This window comes from Capsicum annuum, chromosome 3, assembly GCF_002878395.1.
Source record: "Capsicum annuum cultivar UCD-10X-F1 chromosome 3, UCD10Xv1.1, whole genome shotgun sequence".
NCBI lineage: Eukaryota > Viridiplantae > Streptophyta > Magnoliopsida > Solanales > Solanaceae > Capsicum > Capsicum annuum.
The window spans coordinates 238,559,008-238,578,004 of record NC_061113.1 but is presented as its reverse complement, the minus strand read 5'-3'; the positions used below and the strand labels follow the sequence as shown (position 1 = coordinate 238,578,004).

Genomic DNA, 18,997 nt, shown 5'->3' with positions numbered 1-18,997 from the left:
TAACTTCCTTTTAAAGAAGAAGTTAACATTGTGTAAATTTCAAAAAGACAAAAAAATAAGAAAATAACTAAAAGACCTATTACTATATAAATAAATTAAAACCAACTAAATATGTTATTAAATTTATCACTCACATGTCTTTTTAGTTTGGTAAAAAAAATTGCCTAATTTAATTATTTCTCTAATGGGTTTGAAATCAACTAAAATAATTTATTATTTTTTTCTTATTTGAGTTACGAAATTTAGAATTTTCAAACCGCCTAATATAATATATTAAGTTTTTCTTATTTGGAACTCTCTTATATATAGAAATAGAAAAATAACATCATAAAATTCTCGAGGTATGCTTCTAATCTTCAGCATTTTTTATTTGGTGAATTTTACACCTTTTTCTTCAAGATTCAAGATATTTGTTTTTTCTTCAAAATATAATTGCATGACATGAAAATTTAAATATTTGTTTTTCCTTCGGCATCTATGTTGGTTATTCTTCAACTTTATTGTTTTTCCTTCGACATCGATATTTAATTTGCTCCTTAATTATTAATGTGATGATGAATTATTATTATGTTAATTTGAGATTTTTGTAGCAACCTACAAATTTCAAAATCTGTTCTATGTTTATATAAACATGAGAACTCCTTAATTATAGTTATGACTGTTTAAATATATTAAGTAGAAACCAATAATTATAGAGGCATCAAATCTCAAAGTATATTATTAATTGACGAAAAAAATTTATAAAGAAGGGGACACAAAACATTACATGATTACATTCCAAGGTAAATATATATCATATTTACACATTCAAAAGATAATTCAATCATTGTACCTGTTGTCACACCCCTTTTTTGCCCGCAGGGGGTCGAAGTCGAAGGGTTTTTCCAATTAAAGTGACGGTATTGAATAGGGATTATTTTTTATCATTTTCAGAGTCGCCACTTGAAATTGAGTTATGGTGTTCCAAGTCACCTTTTTAAATCCCTAATCAAAAGGAAATGACTCTTATTTGGTCTGCGAAAATAGAAGACTGGATAAGGAATTCTGTTGACCGAGGGGAAGGTGTTAGGCACCCCTCGAGTCCCGTGGTTCTAGCACGGTTGCTTTTATTGACTTATTTTGACTTCAATTATTTTGACAAATTATGTTAGTAGGCCCTAAAATCGCTCGTTTTAAATATCTAAAATTTGTCTATATATCTTATATTAAACTAGTGGAAATTAATTTAAGACGATCTTTGCCGAAGTACAATATTGCTTCCTCGAATTATTTTAAACGTCTCAGAAAGATGCATTCGTCGCATTCTTATTCAAGACAAATATATATTAAACGTGCCTAAAACTTATCTAACATTAAAAAAGCATTTACTTCATTTCTTGAAAATTTGAGACCATTTTACCTAATTTATTTTTATTCTTTTTACTCTTTATTTACAACGAATTCTGAATTATTCCTAACTTTCCTCACTCTCTAACAATTTATTTATTTTTCGTTTACAATATATCTTGAATAATTCGCTACAAACTTGTTTTATCCCACATTAATGATTAATTGAGAATCACGTAAGGTATAACTAAAATTCAACGAAGCAAAAATTACGAAAAAAAAAGTTTAATATAATATGAATAAAATTCAAACAAGAATCAAATAAGAAATTTAATTCCTTAGTAACTATATTAAATTGAATTAAGAAAAATAGGCGAAGACGAGATTCATTAGTGGTTTAATAATTTTCATTCTGAAAGAAAACAAAACCCAACAATATTTCATATTTCTCTCTATATATACATATTTTCCTCTCTTCTGTTTCTTGCGTGCGTGCTATTATTTTTATTTTTTTTACCTTTTTAGTAATTAACTACTTTCTGTCTTACATGCATGCATAACATATATATACAGTAGAATATTGCATGTGCGTGTGTATGTGTTATTTTTAAAACTTTTATGCATGGAGACAAGAATCACATATTATGGTTTATCATAACTACATCCTAATTGCATATAAACTAAACGAAACTTTACATCTTTAACATTATTAGTAGTAAAATTATCTCATTTACAATTCAAAACTAACCTAATCAATATTATTTCGTAAACAACTAAAGAATTACAAATAAAGACATAGAGCATGAACTACATAAAAATAACAAAGTAAACATACTAAATTATATAATAAGTCATTGAAATAACTTAATTCATGATTCTATTTACATCAATATTTATAAAGAAAAAGTATACAATTTGACAGAAACTTGTATGATGAATTAAACCGAGTAAAAAAATAATAATAATATCGTGACCAAAAACTCAAACGGAGATCCGACCTCCATTTTTTTCTTTCTTTTTCTTCCAATTTTTCTCCTTTTCTTGTTGTTGTCCGTTTCTTCTTCTTGTTTTGTTTTTGGTTTTTATTTGTTTTTCAAGTTCTGTGTCTTGTTTTTTTCTAATCTCACTTCTCCTTTCACCAGATGTTGTTTTCTCCCTTTTGGTTTTTGTCCGTGAGTGTTGTTTTTTTTTTTTCTTCTCGTGTGTGTGACAATATATAGGGTGTAGGGGGTGGAAAGTTGAGGGAGGTTGAGAGAAATTAGGGGGTGGGGGGTAGTGTAGTTTTATAGGATAAGATTTATCTTTTTTTAATAAATAATACAAATAAAAGAATATTAATTTTTATATTTTAAGAAAATATTATAATTTAAAATAACTATAATTAAGGTAATACTAAAACTAGTAGTCTATTTATTTAAAAATAATGAAATATATTTTTGAATTTCTTTTTTGTATTATTTTTAAAATAAAAATAAAATAAAAAAAAAATATTTCAAAATGTAACTTTATTTATTTATTTATATATTTATTTTTTACTAAAAATTTATTAAAAATGAAATAAGAATTAAAATAATATCAAAGCAAATAAAATATTTAATGCCGATAAATAGGTTAAAACTCGGAGAGGATCAAAAATCACGTGTCTACACCTGTATAATAACATTAATTTTTATGATTTAAACAAATATTGCATTTCGTGTAACATTAATAAGTTTTTTCTAAATAAATTGTTATTATTATTATATATTAACTGACACAATATATACTACAGTGGACTAGTATCTAAATAACTGTAGTCATAATCCAAAATTAAAATAGGAAAAAACATGAATTGTTTAGGATTTAGTATTTACTAATTTTCCTTAATTAGGTAATGTCTAAATAAGTTTGTAGACTATAAATACGAGTGCTACTAGCTATTTTCTTACGAACTCAAAAAAGAAAAGAAAATGAGATATCAAATGCATGATAAGAAAATGACAATGCCAGATGATTTACTTGTGAAAATCATCTCATACTTGCCTTTGAAGTTTGTAGTTCAATGTAAAGTTCTGAGCAAGAATTGCTATACTAGGATTTCTGATCCTAAATTTTCTCAAACTTTGTCCCAACGTCAAAAGATCTCTACACTAATCAATTCATTATATAGAATAACATCCAACACTCTTCACAAAATCTCCATAAACAGTACACTAGCCAGTCATCAATTTGAGATGACAACTTTACCCGCTAAGGTTAATGTTTTAGCCACATCTAAGGGTCTAATTCTCATCGATTTTAGTGAATCTATGAATTTCTGTATTTTCAATCCTATAACTGGGGCACACCACTTGATTCAATACCCTGATAATCTAGGACATTATTGTAGAATGAGTGATCCAGGCTTAGTTATTGATTATCCTACTTCAGATCTTTATACGTTGGTAATAGTCAGCAGTCTGGTTGGAGAAAAAGGGTATAAATTTCAAGTATTGTCATCGGAGCTATCTGGTGTCTGGCGCGAATTGGAGTTTAGAATGAATTTGATGATAAAGAAATGGACCTTGGACCTAACTCAACCTCAAAAGCTAGCTCATGAGCGAAAGATTGTCCAAGACCATATAAGGAGACCAAGGACCATGTTATGAACCAATTGTCCCACATTGGAAAAATGCTAAGGGGATTATAAGCCAAAAGGGTTCTCCAACCTATTAGACTAGTCTTTTGGGTTGAGCTCTCCCGTTTGGTTTATAACATTTGCTTTTATTTGAGAGTCCCATGCGTGGGGTCGTGGCCTGGACCCGAGTGGTGCCAGCCGTGACCAACGAGTGGTGGCCTGGACCCGAAGGGTGTCAGTCGTGACCAACTGGGGCATATAGCCGTAACCGACGAGGAACAAACCACGTGTGGAGCCGCGTCTCGGAGTGGTGGCCTCGACCCAGAGGGGTGCCAACCGTGACCAACTGGGCATAGCCGTGACCAACGAGGTCGTTGGTTCTCAAGCGGGGGCGATTGTAATGAACCAATGTCCCACATTAGAAAAAAATAGAAAAATGCTAAGGGATTATAAGCCAAATGGGTTCTCCCGCCTATTAAACTAGTCTTTTGGGTTGGCTCTCCCGTTTGGTTTATAACATTGGTGCTTTCATTGAGAGTCCCACGCGTTGGGGCGTGACTCGGAGTGGTGGCATGCGCTGGACCCGAGGGATACCAGCTGTGACCAACGAGGAACAAACCACGTGTGGAGCCGCGTCTCAAAGTGGTGGCCTCGACCTGGGAGGGGTGCCAGCCGTGACCAACTGGGCGTAGCCGTGACCAATGAGGATCGATCCACGCGTGGAGCCTCGACTCGGAGTGGTGGCCTGTGCGCCAGGAGTGGTGGCCTGGACCTAAGAGGGGTGTCAGCCGTAACCAACGAGGAACAAACCACGTGTGGAGCCGCGTCTCGGAGTGGTGGCCTCGATCCAAGAGGGGTGCTAGCCGTGAACAACTGGGTATAGCCGTGACCAACGAGGTCGTTGGTTCTCAAGCGGGGGCGATTGTAATAAACCAATGTCCCACATTGGAAAAAAATAGAAAAATGCTAAGGAGATCATAAGCCAAATGGGTTCTCCCGCCTATAAGACTAGTCTTTTGGGTTGGCTCTCCCGTTTGGTTTATAACATTGGTGCTTTCATTGAGAGTCCCACGTGTTGGGCCGTGACTCGGTGTGGTGGCATGCGCTGGACCCGAGGGGTGCCAGCCGTGACCAACGAGGAACAAACCACGTGTGGAGCCGCGTCTCAAAGTGGTGGCCTCGACCCAGGAGGGGTGCCAGCCGTGACCAACTGGGCGTAGCCGTAACTAACGAGGATCGATCCACGTGTGGAGAACCGCGCGTTGGGTCGTGACTCGTAGTGGTGGCCTGGACCCAAGAGGAGTGTCAGCCATGACCAACTGGGCATAGCCGTGACCAACGAGGATCGATCCACGCGTGGAGCCTCGACTCGAAGTGGTGGCCTGTGCGCCAGGAGTGGTGGCCTTGACCTAAGAGGGGTGTCAGCCGTGACCAACGAGGTCGTTGGTTCTCAAGCGGAGGCGATTGTTATGAATCAATTGTCCACATTGGAAAAATAGAGAAAAGCTAAGGGGATTATAAGTCAAATGGGTTCTCCCACCTATTAGACTGGTCTTTTTGGGTTGGCTCTCCCGTTTGGTTTATAACAGACCCTTTAACCCACCGATTTGGGACTCCAACATTTGAACCCTTCTAAAGACCATTGGTTGAATTATCATAGACCTGTTTTCGTCAATGATTCCTTCCATTGGCTCAAATGGGGTGGTGGTGTTCTTGCTTTTCATATAAAAAATAAGAGGCTATAATAATTGAACTTCCTAAGATCACAATTATGAATTGTCGAGATTCCCATGTGCAGGAAATGGTTAGGGGTGACGCGCGGTTTACTTACCCTTGTTTTTACCCGTGAGAATTCCATAGTCATTGCTACTCATGATGATGGAAGCAAAGAATGGTGCGTTTCTCACAGTATGACAGCCAACTTTATAGTGGGTCTGGACTACTATACATAGTTATTGTTTTCCAGTTTGGATCGACAGCGAACAGGTGTTTTTCCAAGTAGAGTGTCCCGCGGCACATGATCATGATTCGAAACTCAACAGGTATAAAATAACTGCTGCTCGGAGGAACTCCTAGTTTTATCTATGACTTTTATACCTTCGCACCAACATTAGCCAATGTTCATACGAGGCTCTCACATGTTGTTCACCCTAAACATCTATCATCTATCGCTGCAACGTTAGACGAGCTCAAAAGATATATCAGAGCCAGCGGCACTTAGCTTGTTTCAATTCAATTTTGTGCTTTAATTTGTCAGTTCTTGCTATTCCTAAACGAGACTGAATTACTCACGCATATCGTGGTACCATTATATATGAGAAGTCCTGATGTCGGTCGATTTAGTTTTTTCTTCCTCTAGTCTAATTATTAGCAGATGCAACCTGTCCTATTTCTGTCATAGTTTTCTTTTAATTAAAGGACTCCGAGAAACCAATGCAACAAGTTGAAAAAGATGAATACATATTTTCTCAATTTTATTATTTTACTTTTTTCAATATATAAATAAGGAAAATATTCAAATTACAAATAAGGAAGATAATACTACTAATTACTTTGTAGAAGGCAACTTGGATTCGACATTTTAGGTTAAATATTTTTTGTCCGTCTTTATTCCCTTTTCATCTAGGGGGGTTGTGTTTCATGTTCTTTTTCCTCAAAAAGTCAATTATCTTTATTCTGTCTCTTCCACAATTTTTTTTCTAATTACTCCGGAGCATCCATTCTACTATAACATAAAAAATTCCGGTTCATCAGATATGGAACTGAATGAAGATATAGTTGTAGATATCATCTCCCGCTTACCTGTGAGGCTTGCAGTTCAATGTAAAGTTCTAAGCAACAGTTTCAACAATAAACTTTGTGAACCAAATATTTCACAAAGCTTTGCTTCGCGATGGTTTCGTGATCAAAATATTACTAACCTACTCATCTGCTCATCATCATTACCATCACCATCACCATCACCATCACCGGACGAAATATTTAACTTTTTCCGTAAAGTCGCGTCCAATAACCCTTGGCTCCGACGAGGCCAGATATCAAGAACTTCATCCCTTAACGTTTCACTTTTAGCCTCTTGCAAGGGTCTCCTTCTCCTTGAATTTCATCAATTTAAGACTTTCTGTATTTTCAATCCTGTAACAGGGCTGCACCAATTGATACCTTATCCTGAGCCTAAACATTATTTTTCAACTATGGACGCTGGCGTGGGATTAGCTGTTGATCATCCAAATTCAAATCGATATTACAAATTGGTGACGGTTGGGATGCTGAATAAACTCCAAGGGTATAGATTTCGTGTATTTTCATCGGAAGAAGCTGGAGTAGTGTGGCGTGAATTCCAATTGCGGAGGAGGGTTTACACTGGTACTTCCTTAGTCGGTCCACAACCTGTTTACGCGCATAATTGTTTGCATTGGCTCACAAGTAACGGCAATATTCTTGCTTTTGATACGAAGAGTAGTACCGGACAGGCTACAATTATTAACCATCCTGAGGTCCTCAGGCATTATTTCAAGGATCCAACGTATGGCATAATTTGTTTTATGTTCGATGCAGTTTTGGGGTTGGCAGGTGGTGTACTTACCCTTCTTTGTGCCTTCAAAAAAACTATAGTCATTTTTGGTTATGATTATGCAAGCCGCAATTGGACAGCTTCATATACTTTGCCCAACGTGAGCCCGGATCTTGTGGGACGCCTTGGTGGTCCTGCTTTTCCAATATTATGTTTTGACGGGGGAAAGTTGTTTATCCTGGGAAGTAGTCAGGCAGCACAGCGACCTGGATATCTGTATGAGTATGATTCAGGGATGAAGACGTATAAAAAAGTAGATGAAGCTTTTGATATGCATAATTCTATCTTCTTTTCCTGGGAACCAACATTAGCCAGTATCCCCAAGACAGAACTGCCCCCTTACACGGTCCACTCTAAGAATTTCCCAGCCATTACTGCAACATTAGATGAGCTCAGATGTCTTATGGCCAATCAACCTCAAGTTAAGCGTGTCGCGGTAACACACGTCAACAAATTTCCTTGCATAAACTGAAAAAGGAATTCCAGTTATAGGTTGTCGCGTTTTCATTCTTCAGTTTTTCTTCTACTTCTTCCTCATAATTTATTCACAAAAATAGGCTCTCCATAATAATTTGTAATATATCAAATCAAACATTCTATAAGAAACAATAAATCTCTAATTCATAGCGAAATGTTACAGCGCTTAATGTTTCTCACAGTTTGGTTTTATTCGAAGTGTACTTAATATATTGGCACAATACACAAACATGCCATTTAACTTGGTCTCAGATCATATCTATGACCTCCAACTTTGGGTGTGCACAAGTAGACACTTAAACTTCTTAAACTTGTATAAAGTTGAACAAGTGGACACATATGTTCTATGTGGCGTCCTACATGGCGTTCTATGTGTATTATGCCACATAAGACGTGTGTATCTACTTGTTCAACGTCATACAAGTTTAAGTGCCTACTTGTGCACACCCAAAGTTGGAGGTCATACATGTGATTTGAGGTCAAGTTAAAAGGGCATGTTTATGTATTATGCCTAATATATTTTGGAGGTGTTCAGCCAGGGATTGCCACCCATCTGTGGGTAAAAATGCTATGATCATGCCTAACAAATTACTCTGAATTTATTTTGTTGCTAATATTTTATTCAACTGCTGGTTGCTACTGCCTCTTGGTATCCTTCTTTGAGCCCAGGGTCAATCGGAGACAGCCTCTCCACCTTCTCAAGGTAGGGAGAAGGTCAGCGTACACTCTTCCCTCTCCAGACTCCACTTGTGGGATTATACTGGGTTGTTGTTGTTGTTGTTTCTTTTGTTCAAATCTCCAAAAAGATTATCAGTAGAAGTTGTAGGTATTACTTCACTATTACTGGAGAACATAAAGAAGAATGCCATTTACACTGTCAAGTACAGTATGTTAAGGTTTTTCTTTCTTTCTACATTAACAGTTGCAAACATGTCTCAATGTTTGCCAGAAGAAGTTAGTTAATGTTAGCCACACTGCTTAATTTCCTAATCATGAAGTCCAATAGAGAAGCTATGCCAATTCTTAAGTTGAAGCAAATAATCTTGTAACATTCGATTTCATTCTTTATCAAACTTCGTATCTGTCAACTAGATTCACATAATGAAACTGGACGATAAATACATCGACTATTCACATAAAATGAAACTGGACCATAAATACATCGACTGTTTGATAAAAATTGGTCATGCCTCTTTTTTTCCTTTACAGATTTGCTTCATTTAGTTGTTGTCCATCTTTACCCAAGCCAAAAGAGTAGATGTTAGAACCAATCTATGAAACACGAGAGCTTGTCAGGTGATGTACATTTGGTTTTGATGATCAACAAAACTCGTGAGAGAACCTAGTCCTCGCATGATATGCTGCTTTTTGAATTTGTATCATTTCTCAGAGTCAACTGTGTGAGAACCTGATCTTCAAAGGAATCCTGTTTCGTAGGGACCAGGTTCATATTATGAATGTACTCATAACGTTGTTAACTGGTAAATTTCTGAAATAGGGATTTCTCCTGGTTCAACATATGTATTTTAGGTGGTATGGGGACATAGATACCGATCTGGTATATGGAACTTGTGCTCTTAATGATTGACAAACTACATGTAGGACCTGGTCCTAAAGGACGTAAGTATGTGATTAACTATACAGCTGGAAAGTCTTGTCGTGCAGCTGTTTTCGCAGCATTTGCAGGTGGTTGCTAGCACAACAACAGCTTTCTAATCTCGACCAATGAGAAATATTCTAGGTTTTCCCTCTCATTTGCTCCACATATATAGATATTATATGGGGGGAAAAATTAGCTTTTGCACAATCAAAATTTCTCATCTTCTTGCGAAGCCATCACAAAGTTCCATCAACACAAAGCTACAACAACCAAAGGACCGTTTGCTACAACGGAATATGTCTTTAGGTTTAGGTTGTTGAGTCTTTGTATTTTGCTCTAACATTGTAAACCTACTCCTCTTTTGACAAGCTTCTGTAGGTATTTTATTTTCTTTCTTCTCTTGCAGATCTGAGTTGTGGGCTAGAGTTAGCCATGGTAGTGTTGGGGGCTAGAGTTAGCCGTGGTAGTACCGTTGTGGGCTAGAGTTAGCCTTGATTGTCTTTACAGTCGAGTTATTGTAGAGAGTGCTTACAATAGAGTTATTGTAAGAGTGAGGGATTAAAAGTTCAATTCCTAGGTTGCAAGATGTTGTAATCTAAAAGTTGCTCTTGTTTTAGTGAAGTGGTTGAGAAATCCTACTGGGGTAGGTCGTAATTTTACTCCCTTGAACAAGGAGGTTTCCACGAAAAACATATTGTCTTCTTTACTTTTGTTCTTAGTCGTTGAACCTGGTGAGGAACCAGGTTCTCATTACTGTGGTGAACTCATATAGAACCTTTTCTGTTATTAGCTGAAGAAACTGGTAAGGGACCTGGTCCCTAGTATCGTGGTGGACACATGCAAGTCATCATCGGTGTTTGAAAATTTAGCTCACCTATTAGTTAGAGGCAGATTCAGGATTTAAACTCCATGAGTCCCTTTAAGGTTCTTTTTAAAATTATAGTTTCTGACTTATCATTTGTTGCAATTGTAATACATAAATTTATGCTTCACGTCGAAAGTATTCAGTTCAGATGAACCCGGCACCACAACTCAACATCCACCCATGCTTTTAGCACCAAAAATTTGAGGCTATTTTTTGTATAATTTGAAGGATGCTTCAAGATATGAATTTTTTCCACAAGTTGTTATGAAAACATTTTAACAAAATTTTCTGTCTATTGACATTGAACCTTGACCTCTGCTGTAAAAATTGCTCGTACTGGTCTGTGGTCGGACAGTTTACACTCACCTCGACTATACTGCCTTTGTTTCAGTCCCTTCCCAAACCATATAATCCTATCACACCTGCATAATTAATACAGTACTTATTGTAATTTCCTCTTAAATCTGCCAGTGCTTTTTCGTTTGTGTTATGAGATTAACTTACCAAGCAGGCATTCGGTTTTTTTCCTTTTTCCCTTTCTGATTATTGCAGCCATAATAATCATCAGAATCTTGATTATATTTATATGTCGGTGCAAACTCGATTTCCTCTTCATTCCAACCTTCAAAGGTGCAGCCTTCTCTTAGCTCTGCCTTCAACTTCAATGTCAATTTTACGATCAGTAATTCATGATGGCTGTATTTAGCTTTTGGATTTCAGTTCTACATAGTCCAATTTTTCAGACCATCGGTTCAATTTTAACTGGTTATAGCAGGTTATTTACTTCTTTTTTTATTTTATGTTACCAATTACCATATCAAGCATGTTATAAATAGTTATATATTGTTGTAGGTCAATTTAAACCGATGGAGTAAAAAATCTGTTATACTGTTAGCAGACAGAAATTAAAACTCCAAAACTAAACGTCTTGATACCTGATCGTTTTGTAATAATGTGGTCCATTGCCTGTCATTGACTAAAGATCTAGTTGTGGGTTCTGGTAAGTAAATCCTGTAGTTCAGGTCACCAAGCCAAATTACCCTGCTGCATGACATTAAGCAACTTGTGGCAATTAGAAAAGAGTTATATTAGTACATATACTAATCAATGCTTGCAAATTGTGGGTATTAATTAATTACTTATTACAAGATATTTCTAGATATGAACCACTTGATATATGATAAATTGATAATCATATAAGGGGTTAGGTAAGCATTTTGACAATTTCTCTTCACCTCCTACATTTTTATGCTTCCTTATTTTCAGCTAATCAACTAATTATAGGGAAGAGCTGTCTGTTTAGTACTTTAGGAAACAGCTTAAGCAGGCAATGTTACTGGAAGGATCGAAACCATATTCATAACGCAACAATTTTTATGGATAGGTCTAACAATAAAAACAAAAAAAAGGAAGACCGAGTGACAAGAGTTCAATTTGTAACCCTTTCGTCGGAAAATTATATTGTGCAAATAAAGTAAAAAAGGAAACATCCGAGAGAGGTATACATACTCGTGTTCTAAAATCTTTCTGGGCAAACATTGAAATGGATTTGAGGAAAATCGTGTGCGTGATAGTATTTGGGATGCATTTGCATTTCGTTCTCTCTTGTCTCCTTGTTTTCCACCAGAAGCCAAATGACTACACACAAAGCAGAAACTTGTCTCGTGCAAGCAAAATCTAACCGAAACTGAGCCCTGTATATACATGTTCAATTCCTCAAAATTAGTTTAAAATAATAATAATAATAATAATAATAATACTAGATAAAAGATTAATCTTATGTTCCTTCTTGATTCTTTACTTGTACTTAATGTGATAAATGAAGAAAAAATAGTACGTACCTTGTTGCCGAGGCAGCCAAAGATACCGCAGCCTACAGAGGAGACACTTGTATGTCTGATATAAGGAAGCAAGGGAGACCTTGCCCATATGGTGATAAAAATTCCTACCATTTGCTTGCTAGTTATGCATTCAAAATGTGTTGTTGAAGTAGTGAAGGATCCCTCTTTCTTTAGTGGGTAAACCTTTTGATGACTTTCTCCAAGCTCTGCCTTCTGAAGACTGATACTACTTTTGGTAGCATCAGTCTTGTTGAGAGCTGCACAAATAAGAGAATTCCATTGCATGGATATGCTTGTATTCTCTTGCACTATAATATTTCCAGCATTAAGAGGTACAATTTCTTGAAACCTGACAAAAAGTTTATAAACAAGATTTGGGGTTTAATTTTAGTGACAGAATTTTACTCACTATAACAGTAAAGTCACTGAACGTTACCCGAGAACGTAGATGTCAGCCAAACTGTTTTCAGTGAGGAGCAAGTCTTCCATGTTTAACTCGGCCGGTGGTGCAATGCCTCCAACATTCCATGAGCTAACAAATAACCTTTTTTTTTCCCCAAAAGAAGGGCAGAAAGTATAAGATAAAATGGAAGAGAATATAATTATATATATAGTTAAATAAAAAAATGAGAAATCATGTATATATACGTGAAATTTTGAATTTCAGCTGAAGTAGTTTGAGAATCAGCTTCATGGTTCAGTTTGTCCTCTAGGAGCTCTTTAGCTGCTAAAGTAAACCACATGACCTCGGAGGAGAAGAAACAAACGCAGAATTTATATCATACAACAATTATGTTCAAGTCATATGTGTGGGGGAGAGGCAAGACATGGTGGGCAATAAGTTAATGTTCAAGTCATATGTGGGGGATAGGCAAAGAGATGGTGGGCAATTAGTTAAAGGGGAAGTTGGCATATATAAAGGGGGACAAAAAGGCCTGCCGATATTTGGGAGTTTAAGGTGGTCTATTCTGGAATATTACAAGGGTGCAACAACTTGGGGACAGGAAGGGAACCACAATTTTAGATATAAATATACGTCTCAAATTATTTGTCCACTTACTAAATCATAATAAAACTTAAAATTTTCTCACTTTACTCATGCAATTAATATTCTCTTGAAGTCTAAACAAATAAATGTGAGCATATTTTTTATAAATGATCTTGATATCTATCAATATGAATGAAGGCTAAATTAGTAAATTAACTACCTTATTTATAATTTCTTAAGTATCGTATAAAATAGAAAGTGACCAACAACTAAAATGAAAGGGGAGAGTAATAATATATTCAGAGCCCGTAAATAATAAAAAACTATAATTTAAAACATATAAATTAAAAATTCTGACTCCGTCCTAAATGAAAGTTTAGCCTATTGTGGAATGTTTATAAAGGGAAAGAAGTTGAACACAGCAGTAAAGTAGTCCAAAAATTAATTAAAGAATTGTTAACATATACATGAATTGGAAATAGATGAGCTATAGCCTATAAGGGGAAGGTGTTGTGAGGGATGATGCAAGTTGCATTAAATTTTATATACCGAAAGCGGAAGGTAAGGTTAATAGTATATACTTATTTGAATAAAGCGTCTACGATGATTGGAAAGGTTGTCGCTGTTATATTGTTTGGGGATGAACTTATACTTTTGTAAATATATAAGTATAGAAAGAGTTTTAAATATATGATTAATAGTTATTTACATTTTCAACTCAAATCTTATGGCGACTAAATCTTAAAATGATAAGTATTGAATTAATCTGGTATTATGTGGAAACGAACAAAATGAAATTTGGAAGAGAATAAACTAAATGATAAACATATATATATATATATATATATATATCAAAAAAGACAAATATTTACGTGGTTTGATCTTTTAACCTATATTCACAAGCAGAAATGAGCACTATACGATATAAAAAAGTACAACATAACAGAAATAACCTAACAAATTTACATTTAAAGAGGTTAGTACATATTAAAATAACACCTTTGTCTAAAAAATTATCTTCCTAAACGAGGCTATTTTAGTCCTTTTGAGACTATATTGCAAATACTGCTAAATAAGAAGAAAAGAACCTCAATTTATAAAGTCCTAAACTTTGTACTTATTTAATTCATGAAAGGAAGTCTTGGTCTCTTGCAAAAATACAGAATAAGATTGCGTACAATAGAGTATAGATTTTTGTGATTTTAACCCTTTTCTGAACCTCGAGTAGCAGAAGTTTAGTACATCAAACTACTTTTTTTATATATACACTTTTCTTTCAAGAAAAATAAAAGAAAAAAGTCAACTACTTTAATTCATGAAAGGAAGTCTTGATCTCTTGCAAAAATACAGAATAAGATTGCGTACAATAGAGTATAAACTCTTGTGATTTAGTCCTTTTCTGAACCTATAAGATTGCGTACAATAGAGTATAGACTCTTGTGATTTAGTCCTTTTCTGAACCTCAAGCAACGGAAGTTTAGTACATCAAACTACGTTTATATATATATATATATATGTACTTTTCTTTCATTAAAAAAAAAAAAAGGATAGAGTCAATTATGATAAAACCTCTGCCAACAGTGATTAATTTGGAGAAGCGAAACAAATGCTTGTTAATTGTTATGCATTTTATATTTTTGCTTCTCTGCTTTTACATTAACGTTAAATCCGCTTAGGTGTCTGCCGTCACTTTTGCATAAAGAAACCACGGCATTCATAATCATCTTTTCTCCTATTTGTCTAAGTAGGTCAGAGCTATATAATAATAATCAAGATACGGTAATTGTTTACTGTTTAGTTAGCTCCTCCTTGATTGAGTTATTTGTGTTGATGGAAAATGACCTCATATTGGATTGGGATGAAAAGTTTGCGCTCCTTATAAGATTCGCGCCTTTTTGGAGTGTAAATTAGTATTAAGATCTAGGTATTATAGTAAGAGTCAGGTTCATGCATTGGGTCCAATTTGGAGGGCCTGGACCGACTGAGGATTGTGGATATACTCTCGATCTTAAATGTCATGTTTCGAACTAAACAGTGAATTGAACCTCGGATTTAAGTGTTCGGATCAGACGTCGTGGGATGTCACGCTCTGGATAGACAATGAATCGACCTCGAATTAAAAGTTTGGATCTGGACATGAGGGGAGTGTTGATGAGAATGATCCCACATTGAACCGGAACCAGAACCTTGAGCTCAAAGATTTGGGCAATCCCTCTCTATTTAAACTATCTTTGGAAGTGTGAGATAGTCCCAAGACCTAATTATATAATTTGTGTACAGTTCTTCCAATACTATCTATATCGTTATATGACTATATAAAGTGTAAGTATTCAAACTTATATTTTCAAAGTATAATAATAAAGTTAATTTAATAAAGTCGTAATAAATATTTTCTTAAGGAAGATTTCAAGTTAATAAGAATTAACTATTTTAAAATGAAATAGTATAGTATAAAATCACTTAATCATGATAAGTTGAATTAGCTGGAGTTAAATACTGAGGCGGTTAAGTATTTACCCAAAAAGCACAACATGCAAGTCGTTGTCAAGACTAAGATCTATATATAGTACTCCCTACGTTCCAAATTTTTAAATTTGATTTCTCATTTTACTTGTCTTTTTTCATTAATCAAGAAGAGATCACAAAAAAATTTCATGTTTTACCCTTTTGCATTAATTATTTTTTCTTCAAATTAAAATGTAAATATCATTTAATAGGGGTATTATGGTAAACTAATCATGTTATTAATTATTTTTCTTAATCAATGTGTCATCTCAATTTGAGACGGATAATTTGGGACGGATGGAATATAATATATAGTATAATATTAGTAATTCGTTCATTATTATATAGCAGGGGTGGCTCAAGGGTAAAGTTAGTAAAACATTTGCTTTAGGCCCCCAAAATTTCAAGGCCCCCAAAATTTTAATAGTAAATTATAGTATGATTTCAACTTTACTTGAAATAATAATGAAGATTATAAAATATATTTTTAAAAATATCTTAAAAAAAAAAAAAAGAGAAAAAGCTATCTTATTTTTACAAGAAATATTTTAGAACTTTGAACTAAACAACTCAAATTTTATATTAATAAATAAAATTTTTAACAACAAAATCTAAGTTTGTGCTTTGTAAACAAACGGCTATTATCTTATGAACTAGAATTAGTCCTTACTTTTATTAATAATTATATTAATCTGTAAAGTTGTTATATGTCTTTTAAAAATTACACCAAAACAACTATTATGTAAAAATAAATAAGACAATTTTTTATTATAGTAATATTTTCGTATGTATGTATACATATGTAAAGTCTCTCATTAAAGCTTATTTTAGATCACTAATTTTATTGAGATTATCTTGTTATATAAAATTTGAATGTTTGAACTTCAAGTTGGGTCATAGTGCTAATTAATAGGCAATATCAACTATCAACCACTAATTCACAGCTTTGTATAATTGGATGGACGGAGAAAAAATATTTGAGTGCCAACTGCCAATTCTCAAAGGTGTATTGTACTTGAGTCAACTAATTGCCTCTTCTATTTATTTGATTTGATTAATTATTTTTATGTGGGTTAGGCTTTGGACCACCAATCAACTTCTCTAAATTATCAACCAGTGCAGTGATAGTTTTATAAAATACAAATAAATTATTTTACTCCACAAAAGAATGTTCAATGCTTATTGCTCAAAAATATTGGTTGTTAATTGATCTCATTTATAGCTAATTATGATTAGGAACGACCTTTTCGGAGGATAATATTATTAAATACTTCCTCTATTGTTCACCTTTTTTCTCTTCATATTAGCTTTTTCTTTTTAAATAATAAAATAAAAAGCATCATTTTGGTACCCAACTTAATAAGATACACTTAAGCTTTTGGACTAGTCACTAATCAGCAAAAGAGTTTGTAAAGCGTTTATTTCACAATAGAAGCTACGTGTAGGATTATTATTAGATAATTTATCAAAATGTTTTCTTATTAATCAGTTGTTTTCAACTCAAGTTTTAGAATTAATTAGCTCAATGAAACCAAATCACCTGCCAATAATTTTTGCTATCTCTCCGACTTTATGGTATGTGCAAATCTTTTCAATTAAACAAGTCCCATTAATTAATTCCTGAATAAAGACAAGTACGATCCTTCTAGGAAATCAAATGCAAAATTTATATTATTTCTTGAAAACAACATCAAATAAGTGTTACATTTTTTATTATGAAACTCTACGTCGTTATATAGCTATGAATTTAATGATATGAAATAATTGCGGTGAAATTCAAAACTCGAATACTCTACTACATAAATTTTAAATTTTAAATCCATCTCTCTGGAGCAAGATAAGTTGCATATAGACTCATTATCAAGTGGTAAAGTTTATTCAGGACCAACATGACCATATAAATGGAAACACAACTCATATCCTGAACTAATATGAAACTTTAACGGGAGTCTAACTGTTTGGAGTAATTTGCTCCTATTTGAATGCACAATACTTTCAAATGTGAAGCAGAAAAAGATCAATATAGTTAGCTGTATCTGGTACTCGCATTTTAGAGACTGATGCTTAAATCCAAATTCCCGCCGAAAAGTCACACCTTTAGGGACAAAGCACTCCTAATAAAGATGATTTCATACCCCGAACTAAAATTTGAGATCTCTAATTAAGAATGAAATAGTACAATCCTCATGGTCAACACCCTTTGGATTTTGCATAGCATGAATATAATATTTTTATAATGCTTGAATGTTGTTGAGGCTTATTAGTGCTTTTAGTCCTAAATCCCTCCATTTCCTTTGCTTTGTACGGACATATAATAGAAGGTACATTGGTTTTTCTAAACGAAAGACCCAAGTCCCATAGTCAAAAATTTCTGCAAGAGAGCCGGGGAGAAAAAAAAAGAAAAGGCTAGAAGAAATCAAAGAAAATAATGTTTTTTGTTTTGGTTTTTAACCAGGTGTTTGAAGCCCGGCTATTTTGAATTTGCGTCAAGGCAGTAAAGCGCTTCCTACTTCATACCCAATCCCAAGGCTCCAATTAATAACGCTCATGCATAGCAAAGGCTAAGGAGATGGAAGCAAGACTGAGTCCCTGTGGGGAAGGCTTGTTTTGCTTTGACCCTGTCTACTCGTTTTTAACTGGCTTATTTGTATCCAGCTACATGATGGAAGTCCCCTCGGTCAATCGTCACTCGACAGCTCAAAGCTGATCAGTACAATTGGTAGTGGTGGGAGGTAATGGATACTTAGTAAAAGAATACTTAGTAAAAGAATCAAGGTGCACAAATTGTCCGGTCCGGACACTAAAATCCTAAAATACAAGAGAAAAAGTGATATTTTTTTTTTACTTTTTTTATTCGATAGGACGATGATATGAGGTTGATTTCAAATGAGAAAGATATAATATATTCATATAAACGTTGTTAATCTTGTTTGGAATTGAAATGTAACTCTTGTTGGTTTATTTGAGCAAAAGTAATCCTCGTGAGAGATACGATCTCTATGCATGGTTGTGGTGGGAGACACTATTCATGACATCAATGCCACCACCCACATGAATTAATTTCATATAGTAACTGTTGACATGATCTATTCCCCTAGTGCAAGTGGTCCTATTCTTGTCTTTTCCATTCTTTCATTTTTTTACTAAATTTTAAATTCATTTAGTGGATCTCTCTCTCATTTCAAATATCGGGGGGAGGGGGGGGGGGGGGGGGGGGGGGGGGGA

General features: G+C 34.5%; 2 protein-coding genes across 3 annotated transcripts; one reads left to right on the top strand and one right to left on the bottom strand.

The window, feature by feature from the left end:
- Positions 1-6,678: 6,678 nt before the first annotated feature.
- LOC107864965 lies at positions 6,679-10,345 on the top strand. Its single transcript, XM_047408698.1, has 4 exons — positions 6,679-7,932; positions 9,364-9,454; positions 9,576-9,659; positions 10,191-10,345. Exons 1-4 carry the CDS (start codon positions 6,679-6,681, stop codon positions 10,343-10,345), a joined length of 1,584 nt encoding a protein of 527 aa, XP_047264654.1.
- Positions 10,346-10,549: 204 nt separating this feature from the next.
- Positions 10,550-13,281, bottom strand: LOC107866051 (type IV inositol polyphosphate 5-phosphatase 9). 2 transcript variants are annotated; one of them, XM_016712232.2, is made up of 7 exons: positions 12,928-13,281; positions 12,716-12,823; positions 12,280-12,628; positions 11,948-12,132; positions 11,374-11,482; positions 10,943-11,097; positions 10,550-10,860 (listed from the first exon to the last, which is right to left on the bottom strand). In XM_016712232.2, exons 1-7 carry the CDS (start codon positions 13,020-13,022, stop codon positions 10,731-10,733), a joined length of 1,131 nt encoding a protein of 376 aa, XP_016567718.1. In that variant the 5' UTR covers positions 13,023-13,281; the 3' UTR covers positions 10,550-10,730. The 2 variants fall into 2 exon arrangements, with proteins under 2 accessions (XP_016567718.1, XP_016567719.1); XM_016712233.2 differs by having other exon boundaries at positions 11,374-11,479.
- Positions 13,282-18,997: the final 5,716 nt, after the last annotated feature.

Bases quoted from the DNA above. Each gene is read 5' to 3' on its own strand.
- LOC107864965 (XM_047408698.1), top strand. From the start codon at position 6,679: ATGGAACTGAATGAAGATATAGTTGTAGATATCATCTCCCGCTTACCT. The intron at 7,933-9,363 runs GTAACACACGTC...ATCATTTCTCAG, and splicing joins CTCAAGTTAAGCGTGTCGCG to AGTCAACTGTGTGAGAACCT. The intron at 9,455-9,575 runs GTAAATTTCTGA...AACTACATGTAG, and splicing joins ACTCATAACGTTGTTAACTG to GACCTGGTCCTAAAGGACGT.
- LOC107866051 (XM_016712232.2), bottom strand. From the start codon at position 13,022: ATGTGGTTTACTTTAGCAGCTAAAGAGCTCCTAGAGGACAAACTGAAC. The intron at 12,629-12,715 runs GTAACGTTCAGT...ACTTTTTGTCAG, and splicing joins GCTGACATCTACGTTCTCGG to GTTTCAAGAAATTGTACCTC. The intron at 11,483-11,947 runs GTATGTATACCT...AATGTCATGCAG, and splicing joins AGAAAGATTTTAGAACACGA to CAGGGTAATTTGGCTTGGTG.